The sequence below is a fragment of the Oncorhynchus mykiss genome, chromosome 19 (assembly GCF_057628025.1).
Source record: "Oncorhynchus mykiss isolate SJ-2025 chromosome 19, ASM5762802v1, whole genome shotgun sequence".
NCBI classification, from domain to species: Eukaryota; Metazoa; Chordata; class Actinopteri; order Salmoniformes; family Salmonidae; genus Oncorhynchus; species Oncorhynchus mykiss.
Window position 1 is genome coordinate 18,479,925 of NC_143040.1, and position 25,143 is coordinate 18,505,067.

At 42.4% G+C, this 25,143-nt stretch overlaps 1 protein-coding gene across 1 annotated transcript; it reads left to right on the forward strand.

The window, feature by feature from the left end:
- The first annotated feature begins 573 nt into the window (after positions 1-573).
- Positions 574-7,640, forward strand: LOC110498442 (zinc finger protein 330). Its single transcript, XM_021575059.3, has 10 exons — positions 574-653; positions 1,045-1,190; positions 1,325-1,344; positions 1,750-1,820; positions 2,035-2,111; positions 2,599-2,725; positions 2,879-2,983; positions 3,233-3,279; positions 6,215-6,332; positions 6,652-7,640. The coding sequence occupies exons 2-10, from the start codon at positions 1,071-1,073 to the stop codon at positions 6,933-6,935; spliced, it is 969 nt and encodes a 322-aa protein (XP_021430734.3). The 5' UTR covers positions 574-653; positions 1,045-1,070; the 3' UTR covers positions 6,936-7,640.
- Positions 7,641-25,143: the final 17,503 nt, after the last annotated feature.

The window sequence follows — 25,143 nt, forward strand, 5'->3', positions numbered from 1 at the left end:
AGACATCAGAGGAGACTGGTGTGAGGAGCTATAGGAAGATAGGCTCACTGTAATAGCTGGAATGGAATGAGTCAAACATGTGGTTTCCATATGTGTGATGTGTTTGATACCGTCCATTTTATTCCAGCCATAACAATGAGCCCGCCCTCCTATAGCTCCTCCCACCAGCCTCCACTGATTGATAAGGCTAAAGGAACCTCCAAAACCTCAAGCATGTGTGATGAAAATAATGGTTTACTGCCATCTCCTGGGGCATTGTGAACCCATTCACTGTAGTTTACGTTACAGAAAGAAACATTGCAAAGGCTTCATTGGTAAAAACCCAATTAATTTTAACAGCATTCATGGGTCATGGTGGCAGGAGACTGAAGTGACTTTAGAATATAGTATAAATACAATAAGTATGCATTTTTGAACTAGCGTTGATAATAACAGCCTTAATTGGCCAAACCATGATGTAATATACAATTCATACTTTAATATAACATTTCATTGAGCGCAAGGGAAATTAATGTACAATAGAAATATAGGAACTCACATAGGAACGATTAAGGCGGATTATAATTCAGGCGAGAAGAATTCTCAGTCGGACTAAATATCCGTTCTGTAACTTCCGTTTTCAGCTGAGCCAGCCGTGGATTGCAACACTCCTGGTAAGTCTCTCTTTACATTTTGGGTTATACTGTGTTAAAAAAATGTATAAACAGCACACATCGGTTAAGGCTTTTATCTGTTACTTATAAAATTACATGTCGTTGCTGCATCTGGTATTTCCATGAAGTCAAGCTAGTTAGCGCGTGTTTGAACCGTGTTGCTCAGCACACGTACAGTAACGTTTAGTTATAACGTTAGATACCTAAATAGCTGTTTTTAATTTTTTTTACGTAGATACCTAGTTAACTAGCTAATACAGTTTTAAAACATTTATATTTTCGTAAGGACCTAGACTAATGATGTGTGTCCAGTCTGTCAAGGTGTGATGCCATTGACTGAGCTGGCTTGCTTGGTTAGTTAGTGGTTTGCTAATCCCCCACATGCCTTCAGGTAAAGCCATCGACAGAAACTGAAAGATGCCGAAAAAGAAGACTGGTGCACGCAAGAAGGCAGAGAACCGCAAGGAACGGGAGAAACAGACTCGAGCCAACAAGGGCTTTGTTGACGTTGCAAAGTCCCCTTGCAATTCAGCAATGGTATGGAATAATATACATGTTCTCATCACAGCACAATATGAAATGGATAGCCAACAATGACTGTAAATCATGATTATTTCCCTAGTACTTACTGTCGTCCTCATACTTACTGTAGTCCTAATCTTGTGTTGCAGGAATGTGACAAATGCCAGAGGTAAGACATCTTCAATCAATATTTTTTTTACATTCATCTTAATGGATAACTTAACTAGCTAACATTGGGGCTCCCGAGTGGCGCGGTGGCCTAAGGCACTGCATCTCAGTGCTAGAGGTGTCACTACAGACCCTGGTTCAATTCCAGGCTGTATCACAACCAGACGTGATTGGGAGAACCATAAGGCGGTGCACAATTTCCCCAGCGTCGTTAGGGTTTGGCCGGGGTAGGCCGTCATTGTAAATAAGAATTTGTTCTTAACTGAGTTGCCTAGTTAAATAAAGGTTAAATTGTGTGAACACATTCAACTATTTGAACAAGATGCACTATTTCTTTATTAGCAACTGTAATCTACAGGTGATGGAGGCTTTGACACTTTGTTCCCCTGTTTCAATGACACCCAAGACGGCAGAAGAACAGAGCTTTCTGCTACTTCTGTGCAAACGTTCAGAAGCTGCCCCAGTGCGGTCAATGTGGTGAGTCTAAGATAAATTGTGACGCATGGAATGTTTCTGATTTTAAAATCCCTTGAGCTCTTTGAGGCCAACTTAATTCGACACAACATGATTTATCCCCTCAAGTGGCAAAGAAATATATTGCACAATATTACATGTAAGATATTTGTATAGGAGTGCAAGAACCATGTATTATGTTGTGGTGTGATACTGTCTTCCTGTATTCCAACTAAAGGCAAAACCAAATGCATGAAGTCATCAGACTGTGTCATCAAGCACCCAGGGATCCACGCTACGGGAATGGGCATGGTGGTAAGAGATGAGAGCTGTTTGAAAAACTTTATTGAGATGGGAGTAATAAATACTCAGTAGTAATCATTAATGCACACCATAGCAAAACGTTTCGCAATGGAAAACAAGTGTTTCTTATCGGTCAAATTCAGGTAGTCCCCGATAGTTTGCCTCCTTTGGTTTCTAGTGAATATGGCCACGGGATGTATTCATTATGCCAATTCTGTTGCAAAATGTTCTGCAAATGTAACCATTTACTCCAAATGAATTTTTTTTTGTTTCTATTGCACAAATTGAAGGTAAGTCTCTCCCTGTTTTGTTTTCTGTTTGCTTCCGTTTGGTTCTTAAATGGCAAATGGTTTCCATTGCCAGACATAATGAATACACCCCTGGTGAAGACCTACATCTATTTAACATTGTGATATGTGCCCAGATTGTTCACAGTCATGAGTTTATCATTGGATGTCTTTATGACATTGATATGTGAAGTGTTGTCTCTGTCCACAAGGGGGCCGTGTGTGACTTCTGTGAGGCCTGGGTGTGCCACGGGAGAAAGTGCCTCAGTACCCACGCTTGCACATGTCCTCTCATGGATGCCGACTGTATCGAGTGTGAACGCTGTGTATGGGACCATGGTAACTTATGCCATTTTATAATATTATCCAACCTGCCTGGTCTGCAAAACTAAACAAGGCTTTTTTTATGTCCGTACATGCACCCAAATGCTGGTTGCCATCCACCTTGTGTCCCCTTTGTAATCATTCCCCCTTTTTTCCTATCTGTCACAGGGGGAAGGGTATACCGTTGCTCCTTCTGCCACAACTTCCTGTGTGAGGATGACCAGTTTGAGCACCAAGCCAGTTGCCAAGTCCTGGAGGCGGAGACTTACAAATGTGAGCAATTGGGGTGTCTTTCTCACCTGTCAAACATCCACATTGTGTTGGCTCATGAGAAATCAAGAGGTTTCAACACTATAACCTGTTGACGTTTAGCCTTAGGGCATACTTTGGCAGACATGAGGAACACCATGTTACGTATAGAAAAGTAGGCATTCTACCAGTTGAAAGTTTAGAGAAAGGTTCATCCCTAGCTATAGTGATTTTAATTAATGTATACTGTGTTTTCCCCCATGTTAATTTCAGGTGCTTCCTGCAACAGACTGGGGCAACACTCCTGCCTGCGTTGCAAGGTAATGGAAAATGAAGATCCAAGTATTCATACCCCTTGGATTTCTTCCTGTCGTGAGAATTTTCAATGATAATAACTGACAATCAATAGCTCTGACCAATCCCCGAGATCTGTAAGACCATGGGTTTAATAATAATTAGTCAAAGACTCTTATGCAAAAATATATAACGTTCTCGTGAATAAAATGTACTAACATCAAAAATGCAAACCCGGTCTTTATAACACACACAAACAAGTTAAAATCTTAAGCTACACCTTGCTTAGACAGTCTGTTTAATCTGCAACATGTTTCATAATTTTCTGCAAGCCTAACAGTTTCAGGGTGGAATATTCTAATCATTACCTTTAAGCATATTCCCTTATCCCCAAAATGTTCTGATTTAGCATGGATTTAATTGTATTTGTTTTGTCCACAATCTAGTCAATATACTCTGTCAGTGGAATAACAATTCTAATTTAAAAAAATATTAATACAATTGAGAAGTATCCTAAATTAGCTCAGAAGTAACATTTGGCTTAACAAATCACACAATAAGTTACATGGACTCCCTCTGTGAAATAATAGGGGTTGACATGGTTTTTGAATGACTAACCCTTCCTCTGTCCCCCATACATAAAACATCTGTAAGGTCCCTAAGTCAAATTTCAAGCACAGACCAAGGATCTTTTCAAAAGCCTCATAAAGGTCAGTGATTGGTAGATGGGTAACAATAACAAATCAGACTTTGGATGTCTCTTTAAAAATGGTCAAGTTAATAATTATTATACCGATCCAAGGAATTCACTTTTTGGCCTAAATGCAATGCAATGCCTTGTGTTTGGCGCGCTATCCGACACAACACATCACTGAGTAACTGCCTCCTTATTTTCAAGCATGGTGGTGGCTGCATCATGGTATGGGTATGCTTGACATCGGCAAATACCAGGGAGGTTTTCAGGATGAAAAGAAACGGGATGGATCCAAGCCAGCGGTTCTCAAACCTGATCCTGGGGACCCAAAGTGGCGCACATTTTGTTTTTGCCTTAGCACCGCACAGCTGATTCAAATGATTTAAAGCTTGATGGTGAGTTGATCATTTGAATTAGCTGTGGAGCGCTAAAAACTAAATGTGCGCCCCTCAGGGTCCCCAGGACCCGGATTGAGAACCACTGATCTAACAGACAACATCCTAGAGGAATACCTGGTTCAGTCTGCTTTACAAGAGACTCTGGGAGACAAATCCACCTTTCAGCAGGACAATAACTTACAAAGCAAGGCCGAATCTACGCGGGTGTTGCTTACCAAGAAGACAGTGAATGTTCCTGAGAGACGAGACTTAGAAATTGTTGTCTAGCCATGATCCCCAAAATATTGACAGAGCTTGAAGAATTATGAAAAGATTAATGGGCTAACATTGCACAATCCAGGTGTGTAAATCTCTTAGAAATTTACCCAAGAAGACTCCCAGCTGTAATTGCTGCCAAAGGTGATTTTAACATGTATTGACTTGGGAAGCTGAATACTTAAGCAACAACTATAATTTCTATTCATCTTAAATGTTAGACATTTGGTTGTTGAGAAAAATATAACTTTTTTAATCCCACTTTTTAACACAATGAAATGTGAAGCTATGGACACTTTTTAAGGCATTAAATCAACACAGTGTTATGTTGTAAACAATTGTCTCTCTCCCACTGTTCCTCATGCCAGTGTAGTTGTTTGTTACTGCTGTTGCCTCTATACACATTGACTGAGAGATCTACATGTACATGTGAGTCATTTAGCAGACATTCTTCTCCAGAGCGACTTGAGCCGTGCGTACACTACACGGCCCTGGTTTTAGCTGTCCCAGACAACTTTTTGAGATCGGAGACAAAATCCCCATGTTGTTGCCTACTCGTAGCTGTCACTGACCCGCTCACATTAAAATGAGCGTCGGAGTCACAATCTGAGGGCTACCGATCCCGTGTTTTATTTTATCGGCACAAAATCTGCACCGCTTTTGTAATGTGACATGTGCCACGACCAGTTTTGAGAACGGTGATCAGCGATAGCCAAATGAGAGCTAGCCAGGGAAGAAGACCAAGTTCTTGATTCGCATCACCCAGAATGTGCACTCGCTCGAGCAGGAGCGATGACTACTACTAGTATGGGTTTGCACTTGCCTTTCACCAAAGCCCAAATGTAAAATGGTTACAGCTCTGAAGTTCACACCGAATGTTATTTGGTCAAATGTATTGGCAAGATATTTCAACACTGTAGGGCAAGTGTGTTTTGTCTGACTGAACTTTTATGAGGCTGCTTTGAGCCACAGCTCGTTGTAGCTACGTTAACAATCTATCCACATTGTTTTGGCGAGACGGCGTGGTATGGAGAATCCTCCCGACCAAGTGAAGAATCGTGTAGTGTGTCAACACTCGTCTCTGCCAGATGGTTTACTATAGGAAATACGGTTGTTTAATGCTCGAGGCTCAGCATTGCTAGGATTTTTGAAAGTCGTGTCGTGTACGCCTGGCATTACAGTGAGTGCATTCGTCTTAAGGTAACTAGGTGAGAATCAGTCCTAAAGCAGCTATCAGCAGTCGGTGCTCGTAAGAAAAGGCAAGTGTTAGTGCAAGAAAGGCAAGGGTGTTGGTTCAGGGGGAAATGTGTAGATTCCCAGTTGCACTGTTAAATTAGTCGATTTGTCCGGTAAATAAGCACCCGTTTACCCGGTTACTTTTTTGCAGCGGCAGGTTTGGAGAATTAGGTTAAGGTTAGGAAAAGGGTTAAGGTTAGCTAAAATAAAAATGTTCTCCTAATCTGCTATGAAAAGTCACTTCCAGTCATGGCTGTATTCTCTCTAGTTACAACCATTTACCAGTGGGACAGGGAATACATTTCCTGGATTTGACGCATGACTGTAACCTATAGTAACAAGGCCCGTTTGGGTTGAACTGTGTCTCTCCCTCCCCAGGCCTGTTTCTGTGACGACCATGTGAAGAGTAAGGTGTTCAAACAGGACAAGGGTAAAAATCCTCCCTGCCCCAAGTGTGGCCATGAGACCCAGGAGACTAAGGACCTCAGCATGTCCAGTGAGTCTGCCATCTAACATCTAATCAGTGCTTAAGTCAGTCATGGATTAAAACTCTTCAGTCATTAAGAGGAAAACTGAGTACTGATGGCAGTGCAGTTGTATGTATACTGTAGTATCATAATTTTAGATGTTGATTGAGTCATTTTTGCATCATTACAAATCACTAGTTTTCATACTCTTTTCTTGTAGCAGATGTCAGATCTTAAACCTCAAACGCCACATTCAACGCCTTTTAATTGTTGTATATATGCACTCCCTGGATCGGGATTAGTACTCAACTCTCAGCTCATGTCTGTATTCCTGTACTCACCCTGCAGCCCGTACGACAAAGTTTGGCCGACAGAGTGGTGCTGACGAGGATAGCTACGGCTATGGAGGTTATGGAGCCTCTGGCTACGACTCCTACTGGAAGAACGTGTCATCGTCCGGAGGAGGGGAGGGAGATCAGGCAGAAGATGGCGGAGATTATGATGATGATGACGAGGAGGAGGAGGAGGAGGAAGATGAGGAGGAGGAGGAGGAGGATGAGGAGGAAGAGATAGCTGACTCTCTGGCCGGTCTTAAAATTGAAGGGACCCTCGTGATCGAAGCAGTTCCCTAGACGGAGGTTGGTTCCCATCACATCTCCACCTCTCTGCTTCCCAAAGAAGAGGACTAGATATATACAAGGAGTGTGTGTGCAATGCATTGCAGTACACTGTAATAACATGTTTAAAGTGATAGTTCATCACCATATGTGTACTGCTTGATTGTTTCTGTATTTGGTCATTAGCACGTTTAAAAAAGACAGTCCGTAATCCACAATTTCTGTATGGCTCTTGCCTAACATTGGTGAAATATCCTTTTTAAGTTTTAGGCTAAAATAATGTAACTTATCAGACAGGTTAACAGTAGGTTGTATTCATGGAAGCCAGGCTTCCCCAAATATTTGACCATTAAAACATTTTAAATTATTACATTTACTTTTCGTATCTCAGGGTTTTCAAAATGTTCCGTCAATTCCAAAGGTGCTGGAATCTCACCAGAGAAATCATCAAAGCGAGGGAAACAGTACCCCTCTGTCTCAGTATGTGTAGCCCATGTATCTGATGCTGTCTGGACCAAAAGAGTGTGACATGTTGTTAGCGTAGCATTTGATTGATTGATGCTAGCAAGCTTTTGGCCTCCCTTGATACATTTAAAATATATATATAATTAGCTTGCAAAATCGTCCCTTAAGCCATGGATTTGGACTTGTGGTTTTGACTTAATTCACTGTACAGGCCAATGATTATAATCTAACAATAAATGAATGTTGTGCCACTGACCTGAGATGTAGGCTCATGTTAATTATCTGGCAGACTTAGCTGGTTCGCTGTTGCCAATGCGAGGACGTTAGGCTAGCAAGCATTTTAGCCAGGTAGCCTATGACAACAAAAACAAAGTGTACTGTATGACAAAGCCATAGACCGTTCTGCCAACATGAAAAAGATGAGGATGACATTGGTGTTCTACAAGTGGGTGAGTCCATGTTTAGTTTTACTTGCGCACACACAGACAGAAAACAGGACAGCCACACAATATTTAGCAACATTGATTGGACTAAATTGTTTTTGGTGTCTTTTTAAGTTGGTTTTCAGCGTATTAAAGTATTTTATGTTTAAACTGAAATGGCGCTGGAATAACAGTGGCAGTGCTCCTGTTGTCTTTGTGCTGACTTGCGGTACCTCCACATATGCTGAGCACTTGTTGGCTGCTTTTCCTTCACTCTGCGGTCCAACTCATCCCAAACCATCTCAGTTGGGTTGAGGTCAGGTGATTGTGGAGGCCAGGTCATCTGATGCAGCACTCCATCATTCTCCTTCTTGGTCAAATAGCAGAAAGTGTCCTGTTGAAAATCAAAAAAGTCCTAACCAGATGGGATGGCATATCGCTGCGGAATGCTGTGGTGGCCATACTGGTTAAGTGTGCCTTGAATAGGAAATAAAACCAGCGAAGCACCATCACACCTCCTCCATGCTTTACGGTGGGAACCACACATGCGGAGATCATCCGTTCAACTACTCAGCGTCTCACAAAGACACGGTGGTTGGAACCAAAAATCTCCAATTTGGACTCATCAGACCAAAGGACAGATTTCCACCGGTCTAATGTCCACTGCTCGTTTTTCTTGGATCAAGCAAGTCTCTTCTCCTTATTGGTGTCCTTTAGTAGTGTTTTTTTGTTGTTGCAGCAATTCGACCATGAACGTCTGATTCACACAGTCTCCTCTGAACAGTTGATGTTGAGATGTGTCTGTTACTTGAACTCTGACACATTTATTTGGGCTGCAATTTCTGTGGCTGGTAACTAATGAACTTATCCTCTGCAGCAGAGGTAACTCTGGGTCTTCCTTTCCTGTTGTCCTCATGAGAGCCAGTTTCATCATAGCCCTTGATGGTTTTTGCGACTGCACTTGAAGAAACTTTCAAAGTTCTTCACATTTTCCGCATTGACTGACCTTCGTGTCTTAAAGTAATGATGGACTGTCGTTACTCTGCTTATTTGAGCTGTTCTTACTATAAAATGGACTTGGTCTTTTACCAATCAGGGCTATCTTCTGTATACCACCCCTACCTTGTCACAACACAACTGATTGGCTCAAATGCATTAAGGAAAGACATTCCACAAATGATGTATCAAAGACATCTTAAATCAGTTTTGTTTTATGTTTTTCTGCCATGCATAATATGCGCTAGGCTATGTATTGTATAATGGCACAATCATAATTTTAATTCAGGTTATTGATTCGGCCTTGGGCTCATAAGCCTATCCATAAACTAATATGCATATGGTTGTTTTAAATTAATTATCACCTTAGAAAGTGCTGTCCATTTCGTTTACACTGTTTCAGCCTGCTGTGGAACTTCTTCTTTAAATGGATCATCACAGTGAGGTGAGTTGATTGCATTCACACTTCTTAATAGTGAGGACAAATGCGATTAAACTTGAAACTCACACGCATCCTGTGTATGCCAGTTAGGCTCTACACCGGTTATAAAGCATATTAAATGTGCTCAAGTATAAGAAGTTATTTGGCCACTTTACAAACCCTATCAAAACATATAGGTCTATAGGCTAGGCTACATGAGGTAGGTGTGTGACTATGATTTAAAAGTAGCCAAAAAAAGGCAAGCTGTTTCTTGCCTTACTGCACACAAGCTGGGCATCATTCACAAGTGATAGGCTAATATTGTCACCCATTAGATTATTTTTAATTGAATGTCTTTACATATACTAAATAATGTGTAAAATGTATTTTGATTTAGAATGGACCGTTATCATGCACCTGTCTCAACTGGGGCACGGGGGGAAAAAATACATGTCATCTATGCACTTAAATATGGAAGGGAGGACGCTTTTCCCGTGGTTCATTTTCATTCAGGCCAGGTGTGCTATAATGCTGTTGTAAAGAGAAGCAATGTGCTTAATATTATAGAAGTTAATAACTAAATACAGCAGGCCTAGCCTATAGAAAGCTGATGCCATCCTCTGCTTAGCCTATTGAAATGTTGTGAAATGTGAGCTCATGGACTCATGAAGTGTTTGATTAGATTTTAGATTACATTTGCATTGATGTCTGAGTGATTAGAGGGAGTACAAGACCGTTATCAAGTTTGGTAGGCTACTACTGACCAGCAGCATCAGAGCTTGGAGAAGCCTAATTACGGTGACTAAACGGTCACATGGAATTTGACCGCAGGTGTGGAAGTAATATGGGCACCCTAGTAGAGTTCCATGTAGTTATGGCTCTATTTAATACTTTGCGTTTCCTAGCCTCTGTTCTGAACCTGGGGGCTGTGAAGAGACCTCTGGTTGCATGTCTTGTGTTGTAACGATGAGTGTCTGAACTGTGTGCCAACTGCTTGAACTGACAGTTCGGTACCTTCAACACATCAATACCTAGCACAAAGACCAATAGTGATGCAGTCAATCTCTCAATGTTGAGCCAGCAGAAACTGACATGCATGTTACTGACACATCCGTATACATCTAAGTGCGATACGTGCTGCTTTGTTCTGGACAACTGCAATTTACCTATTTCCTTCTTTGCCACACATGACCACACAGCAGCTAGGGCCTGTAGGAGCTGTCTGGTTGACTGAGATGTCAAGAAGGCAGAGTAATGCCCTATCATGGACAGACTTCTTCCCATTTTTAGCAACCATTGAGTCTATATGATTTTACCATGGAAGCTTGTTATTTAGAGTTACACCTAGCATTTTAGTCTCCTCAGCTAGCTCAATAGCGACATTATTCAATAATAGATCTAAATGAGGTTTAGGGTTAAGCGAGTAATTTGTCCTAAAAATGATACTTTTTAGTTTGAGATATTTAGCACAAGCCTATTGCTAGTTACCCATTCTAAAACTGACTGGAGCTGTATGTTACGTGTCTCAGTTATTTATTTTACTGTTGCAACCGTCATGTATACTGTGGAGTCGTCAGCGTACCTAGGCACATAGGCTTTGTTCAAGGTCAGGGGAAGGTCATTTGTAAAAACTGAAAACAATGTCCTTAGCCAGCTGCCCTGTGGTACACCACACTCAATGGAATTTGCATGAGAGAGGCTTCTGTTAACTTTCTAATAAAACAAAGGGTTTTCGTTATCTCTCAATCCATAACCTAGTTTATTCAGCAATATGTTATGATCAGTTACATTAATAATTTTGTATGGTCATTAGCAAGAGTACAGTGCCTTCAGATCGTATTCATACCCTTTGACTTATTCCGCGTTTCGTTACTAGTCTGAATTCAAAATGGATTAAATGTTTTGTTTTTTCCTAACCCATCTACACACACCCCATAATGACATTTTAGCAAAGGTATTGAAATTAAAATACAGATCTCTCATTTACGTAAGTATTCACATCCCTGAATCAATACGTTGTAGAAGAACCATTGGCGGCAATTACAGCTTTGAGTCATTTTGGGTATGTCTATCAGCTTTACACTTCTGGATTTGGGGAATTTTTTTCACGTTCTTCCTTTCAGATTTTCTCAAGCTCTGTTAAGTTGGATGAATGGCAAACTTCAAATCTTTCCACAGATTTTCAATGAGACTATTCTGGGCTTTGGCTGGGCCACTCAATGACTCACATTCTTGTTCTGAAGCCATTCAAGTGTTGCTTTGGCTGTATGCTTGGGGTTGTCCTGTTGGAACATAAATCTTCACCCAGTCTAAGGTCATTTTCACTCTGAAGAAGATGTACATATATTTTGCATTCATTGTTCCCTCTCCTCACCAGTGTCTGTCTCACGTGCCTCTAGGCAGGCTGCCATATGATTTTTTTCTCAGGAGTGGCTTCCGTCTGGCCACTCCCATAAAGCCCAGATTGGTAAAGTGTTGTAGAGACTATTGTCCGTCTGGCAGGTTCTCCCATCTCAGCTAAGGAACTCTGTAGTTCTGTCAGTGGTCATTGTGTTCTTGATCACGTTTCTTCTTTCCCAGTTGCTCAGTTTGGTCAGATGGCCAGCTCTAGGCAGAGTCCGGGTAGTTCCATATTTTTTTCAGTTCCCCATTGATGCTCTTGGAAACTTTCAGTACACTAGAAACGCCATTGTTTTCGCACTATCCACACACAGTTTTTAAAACTGTCATACCTTAATTCTTCCATCTTTATGCACGTTTACCATTGCTACCTATCTCTAGTTATGGTTTTGTTTCATTAAATAAGTTCCAGATACCTGGCTAGTGGATAATTCCCTCCTAGATTCAACCAGATCAAGCGTTAACCGGCGATAGTGGACTCCCACATTTAATATTCATGTGTCAACATACTGACTTGTAATTGGATGCATTCTATGTGAGGTCATCTTCAGTTGATCATGGCAGGAGACGTGTGAACATGCCAGTTATAACTAGCTAATAAAGAGCTACGTTTAAAAAGATCCTAGCTGATGTTTTTAGGTGATGTTGAAGCTGCTCTTGATCATTATCACAAAGCCACAACGTCCCTCTTGGGTTTGAAGTTCAGAATGATAAAGGGTATGCCATCTAAATAAAGATGTCCAATTGAAAATTGTTAAAGGGGCAGTGCAGTTACCATTAATTTACAGTTTTTTTTAATGATATTTCCACACAGAGGTTGAAAATAAATGCCTGGAATTTCAGCATGTTCAGATATGTGGACCAAAAGTTGTCCTGACGTCACAATGTGATCTGATTGTAATAGACCAATGACATGTTCATCTGGGTAAGGGGGTGGGCTCTAGACCATCCTATCAGCCAATCAGGGCTGTGTATGTAGATATCTTAAAATTGTGTTTCCTAATGCCCACACAATTAGACTGAGCATTTCAAAGGCCAAAGGAGGCTCAGGGAAATAAATTATAAGAAATAAATGTTGGGTTATTTTTAATTTATTAGACATACAGTGATGATTTTAAAGTACATTTACAAAGACTCCATAGGGGCTTTAAACTAAATGAGGATTTCTATTAAACTAATCCAGGTGTAGATTACACCTCACATTACAGTGTTCAGGGATTTTTGTATGAGATTGCCATTGACTGCACGGACTTGCATTAAGAGCAATGTCCACTTTAGGTGTAATGCCAATAGCCGCTTGTGGATTTGACAGCTCCACCTCCGACACCGCCATGCGGATCTGATTGAATAAAAACTCCACTCCTCATAAGGCCTGGCTGCTTTGACCCAAGCTGCAAGTGATGTTCCTGATTGATTCATTGGCAATGTAGCTCCCATTGAACTAGAATAAGAGCTAGAGACAGCCTCAAATGGTCGACCATTATTTTTAACTTAATCTACTCAGGGTCGCATACGCTGATTCGTGCGGGCTGGCAGCTTGCTAGTTCTGGTTACAGGAGCCCATTAGTACATGCCCACTAGCACTGAGCCAACAGCATGTATGCGAGAGCTAAGAGCGGGGTTGTGTATCTGGATAAGTGGAGGAGGGGAAATCTGCAGGCAGGAAGCACCACCACACAACCCTGACAACCACTGGGGGAAAAAACCAAACCCACTGGAAACATGAACATATCAAATTGTATTTGTCACATGAAATTCTCTTACAAGCCCTTAACCAACAATGCAGTTCAAGAAATAGAGTTAAGAAAATATTTACTAATAAACTAAAGTAACAAAATAAACAATACAGAGGCTATATACAAGGGGTACAGGTTAGTCGAAGTGACTATGCATAGATAATAAACAGCGAGTAGCAGCAGAGTAAAATAAATTGTTTTTGTGTATTTGCAAGTAAATTATTCAGGACTAAGAGGACTGCTGCAGGTTGCTCTATATGTGCACCTCATGAGACAGTTGGATGATATTTTCTGTTTAACAAAACAATCACGACTTGTTTCAGAAGGAAGTTATTGAAAACGTTACTAAAAACGTATGCAATTGTGACCTATTAACAAACCAAGCTTATAATTCGATCTGTGTCCCAGTTAATCAGTCTAGCAATCAGTACAGTCACCCCGTATAACAGAATGTGAAGAAATGTAGGCATATAGTATTTGTGGTATTGGTTTATCATCTCCAACAGGATCTGCTCACAACAACATTATGTGTAGCCACGGACACTGTGAGTGACGTCAAACCAATATTAGGAGCGATGTCTGATTAACTACCTTCCTCTCTAGCCCCCTCCTGTATCATCAACCTGTCTCTTCAATATGAGTACAGCATGGGGTACTTTATGTCCTGCTATTCCAAAACAATCAATTGCTTAATCAGAGTAAGATTGGTTCAAATAATATTTATGTAAAAAAAAAAAAAAAAGAAGAGTATTTTAAATAAGAACAACTTTGCAAGAAATGTAATTCAATTAAATGGAAGGGAAAAATGTCAAAACATCCCGCATCCTCATATAAAACATATAGCCCTGGTCTATGATGTGCTTCTCTCTATACATTAACTCTTTAAAGCTATGGTGGATGGCATCTAAAACATATCAATATCATTTTCCCTATTGGTGAAACAAATGCTGTCACAGAACTAGGACAGGGCTGTTATGTTTTGTACCCAGTGCCCTACCAAACCCTGAACAAATGTTACCAGCACATAGTTTACAAATATCCTTGCTTTGTCTATTTTGGATGACCTGCCAGCCCTCCACCTGGTGGAATGCAGGTGGGGATCTTCAGTGGGCCCTCCTGATGGGCAAGCAGGACATATGGGAAGAGTGGTATGGGGATGAGGGAGGTCTGGGGTACGTGGACATCGGCCTTGGGATGAAGCTGTCTGAGCTACTGCCGTTGGCCAGGGATATGGTCACGTTCATGGTGCTGTAAACTATAGGGCGATCTTCTCCTACTACTATGAATTATTTTGTATTTGTGGCTCTGTTGGCAGAGCATGGTGCTTGCAACGCCAGGGTTGTGGGTTCCACTGGGGACCAGTATTTAAAATGTATGCTCTCTACTGTAAGTCGCTCTGGATAAGAGCGTCTGCTAAATGACTCAAATGTAAATCTGTAAATAATTCACTAAAGTTGTCTGCTTGCAATGGCCACCTACTGGTTTTCTTTCTTGTTCTACACAAATACCATCAAGACCTCCAGTGGTGTCGGGTTACATACTGAGTGCAGCTGGGCCACTATCCATCAGTTCACCTCCAGTGGTGTCAGGTTACATACTGAGTGCAGCTGGGCCACTATCCATCAGTTCACCTCCAGTGGTGTCAGGTTACATACTGAGTGCAGCTGGGCCACTATCCATCAGTTCACCTCCAGTGGTGTCAGGTTACATACTGAGTGCAGCTGGGCCACTATCCATCAGTTCACCTCCAGTGGTGTCAGGTTATATACTGAGTGCAGCTGGGCCACTATCCATCAGTTCACCTCCAGTGGTGTCCGATTACATACTGAGTGCTGCTGGGCCACTATCCATCAGTTCACCTCCAGTGGTGTCTGGTTACATACTGAGTGCTGCTGGGCCACTATCCATCAGTTCACCTCCAGTGGTGTCCGATTACATACTGAGTGCTGCTGGGCCACTATCCATCAGTTCACCTCCAGTGGTGTCAGGTTACATACTGAGTGCAGCTGGGCCACTATCCATCAGTTCACCTCCAGTGGTGTCCGATTACATACTGAGTGCTGCTGGGCCACTATCCATCAGTTCACCTCCAGTGGTGTCCGGTTACATACTGAGTGCAGCTGGGCCACTATCCATCAGTTCACCTCCAGTGGTGTCAGGTTACATACTGAGTGCAGCTGGGCCACTATCCATCAGTTCACCTCCAGTGGTGTCAGGTTACATACTGAGTGCAGCTGGGCCACTATCCATCAGTTCACCTCCAGTGGTGTCCGGTTACATACTGAGTGCTGCTGGGCCACTATCCATCAGTTCACCTCCAGTGGTGTCCGGTTACATACTGAGTGCAGCTGGGCCACTATCCATCAGTTCACCTCCAGTGGTGTCAGGTTACATACTGAGTGCAGCTGGGCCACTATCCATCAGTTCACCTCCAGTGGTGTCAGGTTACATACTGAGTGCTGGTGGGCCACTGTCCACCAGTTCACCTCCAGTGGTGTCAGGTTACATACTGAGTGCTGGTGGGCCACTATCCATCAGTTCACCTCCAGTGGTGTCCGGTTACATACTGAGTGCTGGTGGGCCACTATCCATCAGTTCACCTCCAGTGGTGTCAGGTTACATACTGAGTGCTGCTGGGCCACTATCCATCAGTTCACCTCCAGTGGTGTCCGGTTACATACTGAGTGCTGGTGGGCCACTATCCATCAGTTCACCTCCAGTGGTGTCAGGTTACATACTGAGTGCTGCTGGGCCACTATCCATCAGTTCACCTCCAGTGGTGTCTGGTTACATACTGAGTGCAGCTGGGCCACTATCCATCAGTTCACCTCCAGTGGTGTCCGGTTACATACTGAGTGCTGGTGGGCCACTATCCATCAGTTCACCTCCAGTGGTGTCCGATTACATACTGAGTGCTGCTGGGCCACTATCCATCAGTTCACCTCCAGTGGTGTCAGGTTACATACTGAGTGCAGCTGGGCCACTATCCATCAGTTCACCTCCAGTGGTGTCAGGTTACATACTGAGTGCTGGTGGGCCACTATCCATCAGTTCACCTCCAGTGGTGTCCGGTTACATACTGAGTGCAGCTGGGCCACTATCCATCAGTTCACCTCCAGTGGTGTCAGGTTACATACTGAGTGCAGCTGGGCCACTATCCATCAGTTCACCTCCAGTGGTGTCAGGTTACATACTGAGTGCAGCTGGGCCACTATCCATCAGTTCACCTCCAGTGGTGTCAGGTTACATACTGAGTGCAGCTGGGCCACTGTCCACCACCTTGGCATATAAGAGAATGGAGTTTGACGTTTAACATTGTAGCCCCGAGGGACACGAATACAGGATATTATTTTTGTCTGAGAGTTACAAAGCAATAATGTAAACACTTGCAAGCTTGTATGAAATTCACACAAATTTTTAAAATACAATAGCTAAAGGATTTATGTATTCGTCCGCTTTGCCTGGGTGGCACATGGGCCTAATCAAGCGTAGATTGAGCAATGTCTGTTGGCCCCTCCAGAGATTGGACAGTTTGATGAGCTGAGCTGTTGATCTCTCTGCGTCTGGGAGCATAGATTGTGGAGGATATAGTCATAGGGAGAGCTACTGTGCTGAATAATTGGCTGGTGTTTTTAGACATGTTACAATCCTCGCTCAATTAGCAACACGTGCCAGCCAGTATTGTAGAAAAACTCAATAACTATACCCGTTCCTAAAGCATCTAATCCCTCTGTGCTGAATGACTACCGCCCTGTCGCCTTTACATCCTTAGTAAAAAATGGTGAAAAGTCCTATTCTCAGCGCCACCCAGAAACTCCTTGACCCGTTTCAGTTTGCCTATCAGCCCAGCAGAGGAGTTGATGATTCCATTCTTACTCTCATCAGTATGGTCTATAGACATCTAGATGGTGCCAAATCCCCATGGCAGGGTACGGTTTGTTGACTTCTTCTGCCTTCAACACAATCCAGCCCTACATTCTGGCACAGAGTGTCATTCGGGACCTCTCCTTAGATGGGGGGGGCTGGTTTTGTGGCTGTTGGACTTCCTGAGCCAGAGGTCACAGCGGGTTAAAGTATGTCCCCACATGTGGAACATACACACCGCCAACACAGGCTCATGTTTTGTCCCCACTCCTGTACATCTTGTACACTAATAGTTGTACTAGTTCCCATCCTGACAGACACCTTGTTAAGTTCGCTGATGACACTGCCTTGATCAGCCTGTTGCATGATGACTAGGAACACCATGACCCGGTCCTAAATGACTTTGTACAGTGGTGTGACAAATCACACTTGGTTCTCAATACCAACAAGACCAAAGAGATGTGCATAGACTTCAGGAAGCGTACAACACCTACCTCTGCAACATCTATCAGAGGTCAGAACATAGAGATTGTAGAGGAATATAAATATATGGGTGTCCTTTTGGACAATAGGCTTCAGTGGAGTAAATGTACAGACCTCATCTACAAAAAGAGTCAACAGAGACTGTACTTTCTCAGAAAGCTGTGATATTTGAATGTTGACTACAGTCATGGCCAAAAGTGTTGAATGACACAAATATACATTTTCACAAAGTTTGCTGCTTCATTGTGTTTAGATATTTTTGACAGATATTACTATGGAATACTGAAGTATAATCACAAGCATTTCATAAGTGTCAAAGGCTTTTATTGACAATTACATGAAGTTGATGCAAAGAATCAAAATTTGCAGTGTTGACCCTTCTTTTTCAAGACCTCTGCAATCTGCCCTGGCATGTTGTCAATTAACTTCTGGGCCACATCCTGACTGATGGCAGCCCATTCTTGCATAATCAATGCTTGGAGTTTGTCAGAATTTGTGGGTTTTTGTTTGTTCACCCGTCTCTTGAGGATTGACCACAAGTTCTCAATGGGATTATGGTCTGGGGAGTTTCCTGGCAATGGACCCAAAATATCAATGTTTTGTTCCCCGAGCCACTTAGTTGTCACTTTTGCCTTATGGAAAGGTTCTCCATCATGCTGGAAAAGGCATTGTTCGTCACCAAACTGTTCCTGGATGGTTGGGAGAAGTTGCTCTCGGAGGATGTGTTGGTACCATTCTTTATTCATGGCTGTGTTCTTAGGCAACATTTTGAGTGAGCCCACTCCGTTGGCTGAGAAGCAACCCCACACATGAATGGTCTCAGGATGCTTTACTGTTGGCATGACACAGGACTGATGGTAGCACTCACCTTGTCTTCTCCGGACAAGCTTTTTTCCGGATGCCCCAAACAATCGGAAAGGGGATTCATCAGAGAAAATGACTTTACCCCAGTCCTCAGCAGTCCAATCCCTGTACCTTTTGCAGAATATCAGTCTGTCCCTGATGTTTTTCCTGGAGAGAAGTGGCTTCTTTGCTGCCCTTCTTGACACCAGGCCATCCTCCAAAAGTCTTCGCTTCACTGTGCGTGCAGATGCACCTACACCTGCCTGCTGCCATTCCTGAGCAAGCTCTGTACTGGTGGTGCCCCGATTCCACAGCTGAATCAACTTTAGGAGACGGTCCTGGCGCTTGTTAGACTTTCTTGGGCGCCCTGAAGCCTTCTTCACAACAATTGAACCACTCTCCTTGAAGTTCTTGATGATCCGATAAATGGTTGATTTAGGTGCAGTCTTACTGGCAGCAATATCCTTGCCTGTGAAGCCTTTTTTTGTGCAAAGCAATGATGACGGCACGTGTTTCCTTGCAGGTAACCATGGCCGACAGAGGAAGAACAATGATTCCAAGCACCACCCTCCTTTTGAAGCTTCCAGTCTGTTATTCGAACTCAATCAGCATGACAGAGTGATCTCCAGCCTTGTCCTCGTCAACACTCACACCTGTGCTAACGAGAGAATAACTGACATGATGTCAACTGGTCCTTTTGTGACAGGGCTAAAATGCAGTGGAATTTTTGGGGGGGATTCAGTTAATTTGCATGGCAAAGAGGCACTTTGCCACATAAAGATATAAAACTGTATTCTTTTGTGAAGAATCAACAACAAGTGGGACACAATCATGAAGTGGAACGACATTTATTGGATATTTCAAACTTTTTTAACAAATCAAAAACTGAAAAATTGGGCGTGCAAAATTATTCAGCCCCTTTACTTTCAGTGCAGCAAACTCTCTCCAGAAGTTCAGTGAGGATCTCTGAATGATCCAATGTTGACCTAAATGACTAATGATGATAAATACAATCCACCTGTGTGTAATCAAGTCTCCGTATAAATGCACCTGCACTGTGATAGTCTCAGAGGTCCGTCAAAAGCGCAGAGAGCATCATGAAGAACAAGGAACACACCAGGCAGGTCCGAGATGCTGTTGTGAAGAAGTTTAAAGCCGGATTTGGATACAAAAAGATTTCCCAAGCTTTAAACATCCCAAGGAGCACTGTGCAAGCGATAATATTGAAATGGAAGGAGTATCAGACCACTGCAAATCTACCAAGACCTGGCCGTCCCTCTAAACTTTCAGCTCATACAAGGAGAAGACTGATCAGAGATGCAGCCAAGAGGCCCATGATCACTCTGGATGAACTGCAGAGATCTACAGCTGAGGTGGGAGACTCTGTCCATAGGACAACAATCAGTCGTATATTGCACAAATCTGGCCTTTATGGAAGAGTGGCAAGAAGAAAGCCATTTCTTAAAGATATCCATAAAAAGTGTCATTTAAAGTTTGCCACAAGCCACCTGGGAGACACACCAAACATGTGGAAGAAGGTGCTCTGGTCAGATGAAACCAAAATTGAACTTTTTGGCAACAATGCAAAACGTTATGTTTGGCGTAAAAGCAACACAGCTCATCACCCTGAACACACCATCCCCACTGTCAAACATGGTGGTGGCAGCATCATGGTTTGGGCCTGCTTTTCTTCAGCAGGGACAGGGAAGATGGTTAAAATTGATGGGAAGATGGATGGAGCCAAATGCGGGACCATTCTGGAAGAAAACCTGATGGAGTCTGCAAAAGACCTGAGACTGGGACGGAGATTTGTCTTCCAACAAGACAATGATCCAAAACATAAAGCAAAATCTACAATGGAATGGTTCAAAAATAAACATATCCAGGTGTTAGAATGGCCAAGTCAAAGTCCAGACCTGAATCCAATCGAGAATCTGTGGAAAGAACTGAAAACTGCTGTTCACAAATGCTCTCCATCCAACCTCACTGAGCTCGAGCTGTTTTGCAAGGAGGAATGGGGAAAAAAATTCAGTCTCTCGATGTGCAAAACTGATAGAGACATACCCCAAGCGACTTACAGCTGTAATCGCAGAAAAAGGTGGCGCTACAAAGTATTAACTTAAGGGGGCTGAATAATTTTGCACGCCCAATTTTTCAGTTTTTGATTTGTTAAAAAAGTTTGAAATATCCAATAAATGTCGTTCCACTTCATGATTGTGTCCCACTTGTTGTTGATTCTTCACCAAAAAATACAGTTTTATATCTTTTATGTTTGAAGCCTGAAATGTGGCAAAAGGCCGCAAAGTTCAAGGGGGCCGAATAATTTCGCAAGGCACTGTATAGGGCACCCCTCGGCAGGAAAAACAGAACTAGACAATAATTTGTGCCAGGTGTGAAATCCCTCCTGAATTGCTATCTGGGCTAATGTTGCTATCAACCCAGTAAAACCAGCAGGCTAGTCTCTTTTTATTGGTATGTAACTGGTATGTAATTTGTTTTGCATTTAAAATGTCACCTTAAATGTGTACATGACGCTTCAACAACATTTCCCCATCACAGTGCCACTAGAGATTGTGGGTTCGAGTCCAGGCTCTGTTGCAGCCGGCCATGACTTGGAGACACATGGGCGGTGCAAAATTGGCCCAGCGTCGTCCGGGTTAGGGGAGGGTTTGGCCCGACAGGGATGCCCTTGTCCCATCGCGCACTAGCGACACCTGTGGCGGGCCGGGCACAGTGCACGCTGACATGGGCGCCAGGTGTACGGTGTTTCCTCTGACACATTGGTGCGGCTGGCTTCCGGGTTAAGTGGGCATTGTCAAGAAGCAGTGCGGCTTGGTCGGGTAGTGTTTCGGAGGATGCACGCCTCTCCCGAGTCCATACGGGAGTTGCAGCGATGAGACAAGACTGTAACTACCAATTGAACACCATGAAATTGGGGAGAAAAAGGGGTAAAAAAAGACCCCGGCCGGCGCCATCATTCTTAAATGGAAGAAGTTTGAAACCACCAAGACTCTTCCTAGAGCTGGTCGACCGGCCAGACTGAGCAATCGGGGGAGAAGGGCCTTAGTCAGGGAGGTGACCAAGTACCCGATGGTCACTCAGACAGAGCTACAGAGTTCCTCTGTGGAGATGGGAGAACCTTCCAGAAGGGCAACCATCTCTGCAGCACCCCGCCAATCAGGCCTTTATGGTAGATTTGCCAGACAGAAGCCACTCCTCAGTAAAAGCCAAATGGCAGCCTGCTTGGAGTTTGCTAAAAGGCACCTAAAGGACTCTCAGGCCATGAGAAACAACATTCTCTGGTCTGATGAAACCAAGATTGAATTCATTGGCCAAGCGTTACTTCTCAAGAGATCCTTGATGAAAACCTGCTTCAGAGAACTCAGGACCTCAGACTGGGGCAAAGGTTCACCTTCCAACAGGACAACGACCCTAAGCACACAGCCAAGACAACACAGGAGTGGCTTTGGGACAAGTCTCTGAATGTCCTTAAGTGGCCCAGCCAGAGCCCGGACTTGAACTCGATGGAACATCTCTGGAGAGACCTGAAAATAGCTGTGCAGTGATGCTCCCCATCCAACCTGAGAGCTTGATAGGATCTGCAGAGAAGAATGAGAGAAACTCCCCAAATACAGGTGTGCCAAGCTTGTGGCGTCATACCCAAGAAGACTTGAGGCTGTAATCGCTGCCAAAGGTGCTTCAACAAAGTACTGAGGTAAGGCTCTGAATACTATTATTACTTTAATACTTTTTTAATATTTTATTTTTGAATTGTTTAACAGCAGAACAATACAATACAGCAAGTGTAAATACAACAAAAGGTCATTCAACCCTCCCCACCCCCCAAAATAAAAAAAATATTGAAACAATGACAAATCACAAAAGAAAAATAAATACAATTAGAATAGTAATAATACTAATAATGACGAAATAAGACAAATGACAAGAGATACCAACATTACAATAGAAACAGTACATTACAGAGAGACAATAGCTACATCAATCTACATTGATCTCCAAGCTCACATCCATCAACCCCAAGGGACGTGTTTCCATATAGTCCAGGAAGGTTTGCCGTATTTTCACAAAGTAGTTACATTTATTTGTTAAATCATAGGTAATCTCCATAGGAATACACTTATTTCAGAGAGCCATCTTGTAATTGAGAGAGGAATCTGATTTCCATGTCAAACTAACACATTTTCTTACAGTGGCAAGGGTGATTTCTGTACATTTTATGTTGGTAGTTATTCCTCAAATTCACATTTGTGAAGTTACCCAGAAGGCATATTTCAGGGTCAAGTGGGAAAAGGACCTCTATAATAAAGGTCAGGGTATCACAAACATCATGCCAGCAGGCTTGTAATTTAGTACACTGCCAAGTAGAATGACAAAAAGTGCCTTCTGTTGTTCCATATCTAAAACACATTTCTGATATTTCAGGGTGATATCTATGTAAACTCTGAGGTGTCAGATGGAGTTGGTGGAGGAAGTTGTAATGTAGAAGTCTGCATCTAGAGTTGATGGTTGCTGACACACTATCTTGGCACAGGTCTGACCATAGCCCCTCATCAATTGTAGTATTAAAATCGGATTCCCATCGCTCTCTTGACTTATGTACATCTGGTTTTGGGCATTGTTGCATTAGCAAGGAGTACACTGGATATAAATCTATATGAGTCATGGAGTAGTTGATTTGGTAAAGTCATACCTCCAAGACTCCTTCTGAGAAAGTTTCTTAACTGTAAATAACAAAATAAATGATTATTGGATAATTTGTATTTTTTCAGTTGCTCAAATGACATAAGCAATGTATTATAATAATAATAATAATATGACAATGTTCTAAATGCGTTATTGTCATGGGATTTTGATGAATAATGACTTTATGTATACATTTAGCTTAAAACTATAACTAAACAGAATACTACTATGTTACTGTATGGATGTATGAATCTTATTATAATCATAGTACTGAATATAATGTGTGTAATTATAATCAATTATAATTGGAACAAGGACTGTCTGTTCCTTGTTAGAAACAAATGGAGTTATCGTCAGACCGGCTAGTAGTAGATTATTTAACAGGTGGCAGACAATGTGGTAAGGCTTGTGAACTATACTGCCATTGTATTGGAGTGGAGGAAGGACATTTTAAAACCTATGACCTCATTTCTAGTATATAACCTGATGTATATTGTACTATGATCAGTACTCTCGAGAATAAACGCTATTGATTGATTTTGAGACTGGTCTCTGTCTATTTTATGCAAATAAGTATCTTACAAATTCTTAGAAATGGGCAGAGTGTTTTAATTGAACTGGTTGATGAACATATATGAATTAAATTCCTTTAACAGTTATTCCCTTCTCATGCCAATGTTGAAAAATGTTGCTATCCAAGATCATTGGCAGGAGTCTGTTTTGACACAGGGTTGTTTTGGGTGACAAGTCTTGTTTCAGACCAAATAACTTACGAATTTCATATCAAGATCTTACTAAATTGATGGTACCGGGATTGCTCATTTTGTAGATAATATTACTCCCAACCTCTTCATTAAGAGCTAACATTTCCATCTGAGTCCAAGAAAGGGACTGGTTCAGGTTCAAATCAGAATGAAATGAATCTAATTTGCACTGCCCAGTAATACATCTTGAAATTTGGTAGGCAGAGACCTCCTAGACTATAATACTATGTTAATTTGTCCTGGCTCACCCTTGGAGTTTTACAGTTCCATCCAAATTGTCTTATGGTCTTGTTAAGGGACTTTAAGACACTTTTGGGTAGGGATATGGGTTAAGATTGAAATAGGTGCATCATTTTAGGCATAACGTTCATCTTAATACAGCTAATTCTCCCAAATACTGTAAGAGGCAGATCTATCCATCTATTCAAGTTGTCCACCACCTTCTGAGCCAAGACAGAGTAGTTAAAGCTTGTACACATTTCTTAAGTCATTGCCAACTGTGATTCCTAGATATTTGAACCCCTGTGGCGACCATCTGAAGGGACCTGTTCGTTCACAGACACTATAGTCAAAGCGAGTCAGTGGAAGTATTTGACTTTAGCCCATGTTGACTATGTAACCTGATATAGAGCTGTATGTATCCAAAAACGTCTGTAGCTTTGAGAGGTTGTCGGGTCAGCGAGGAACAAAATAATGCTGTCTGCAAACAATGATGCGTTATCTGGCCAACCTGAAAGCCATTTATGCCAGGATCTGTTCTTATGGCCTCCGCCAGGGGTTCTAAGGCACAAAAAAAGAGTAGGGAAAGTAAAGTGGGGCAAGTAAACAGCCCAATCTACTACCTCCTTAAGAGTGGGAATGTGGCTGTCATCATACCATTAGTTGTGATCTTGGCTTGCGGTTTATGGTATAAAATCTTAACCCAGTTGGCAAACAAAGGACCTAAGTTAAATTTAGCAAGGACCTTGAATAGGTATGGCTGCTCCAGCCTATCAAAGGCCTTTTCGGCATCTAGAGATACTGCTATACTCGGATCGCTCCTCACAGTGGCCATGTGAATTACGTTGAATAACCTGTGTAGAAAAGGCCCGTGGAGTTGTTGGAATAATCCTTTAATTCATTGCC

Coding starts and splice junctions, on each gene's coding strand:
- LOC110498442 (XM_021575059.3), top strand. CDS start 1,071: ATGCCGAAAAAGAAGACTGGTGCACGCAAGAAGGCAGAGAACCGCAAG. Junction 1,191..1,324: donor CCCCTTGCAATTCAGCAATG/GTATGGAATAAT, acceptor CTTGTGTTGCAG/GAATGTGACAAATGCCAGAG. Junction 1,821..2,034: donor GCCCCAGTGCGGTCAATGTG/GTGAGTCTAAGA, acceptor TTCCAACTAAAG/GCAAAACCAAATGCATGAAG.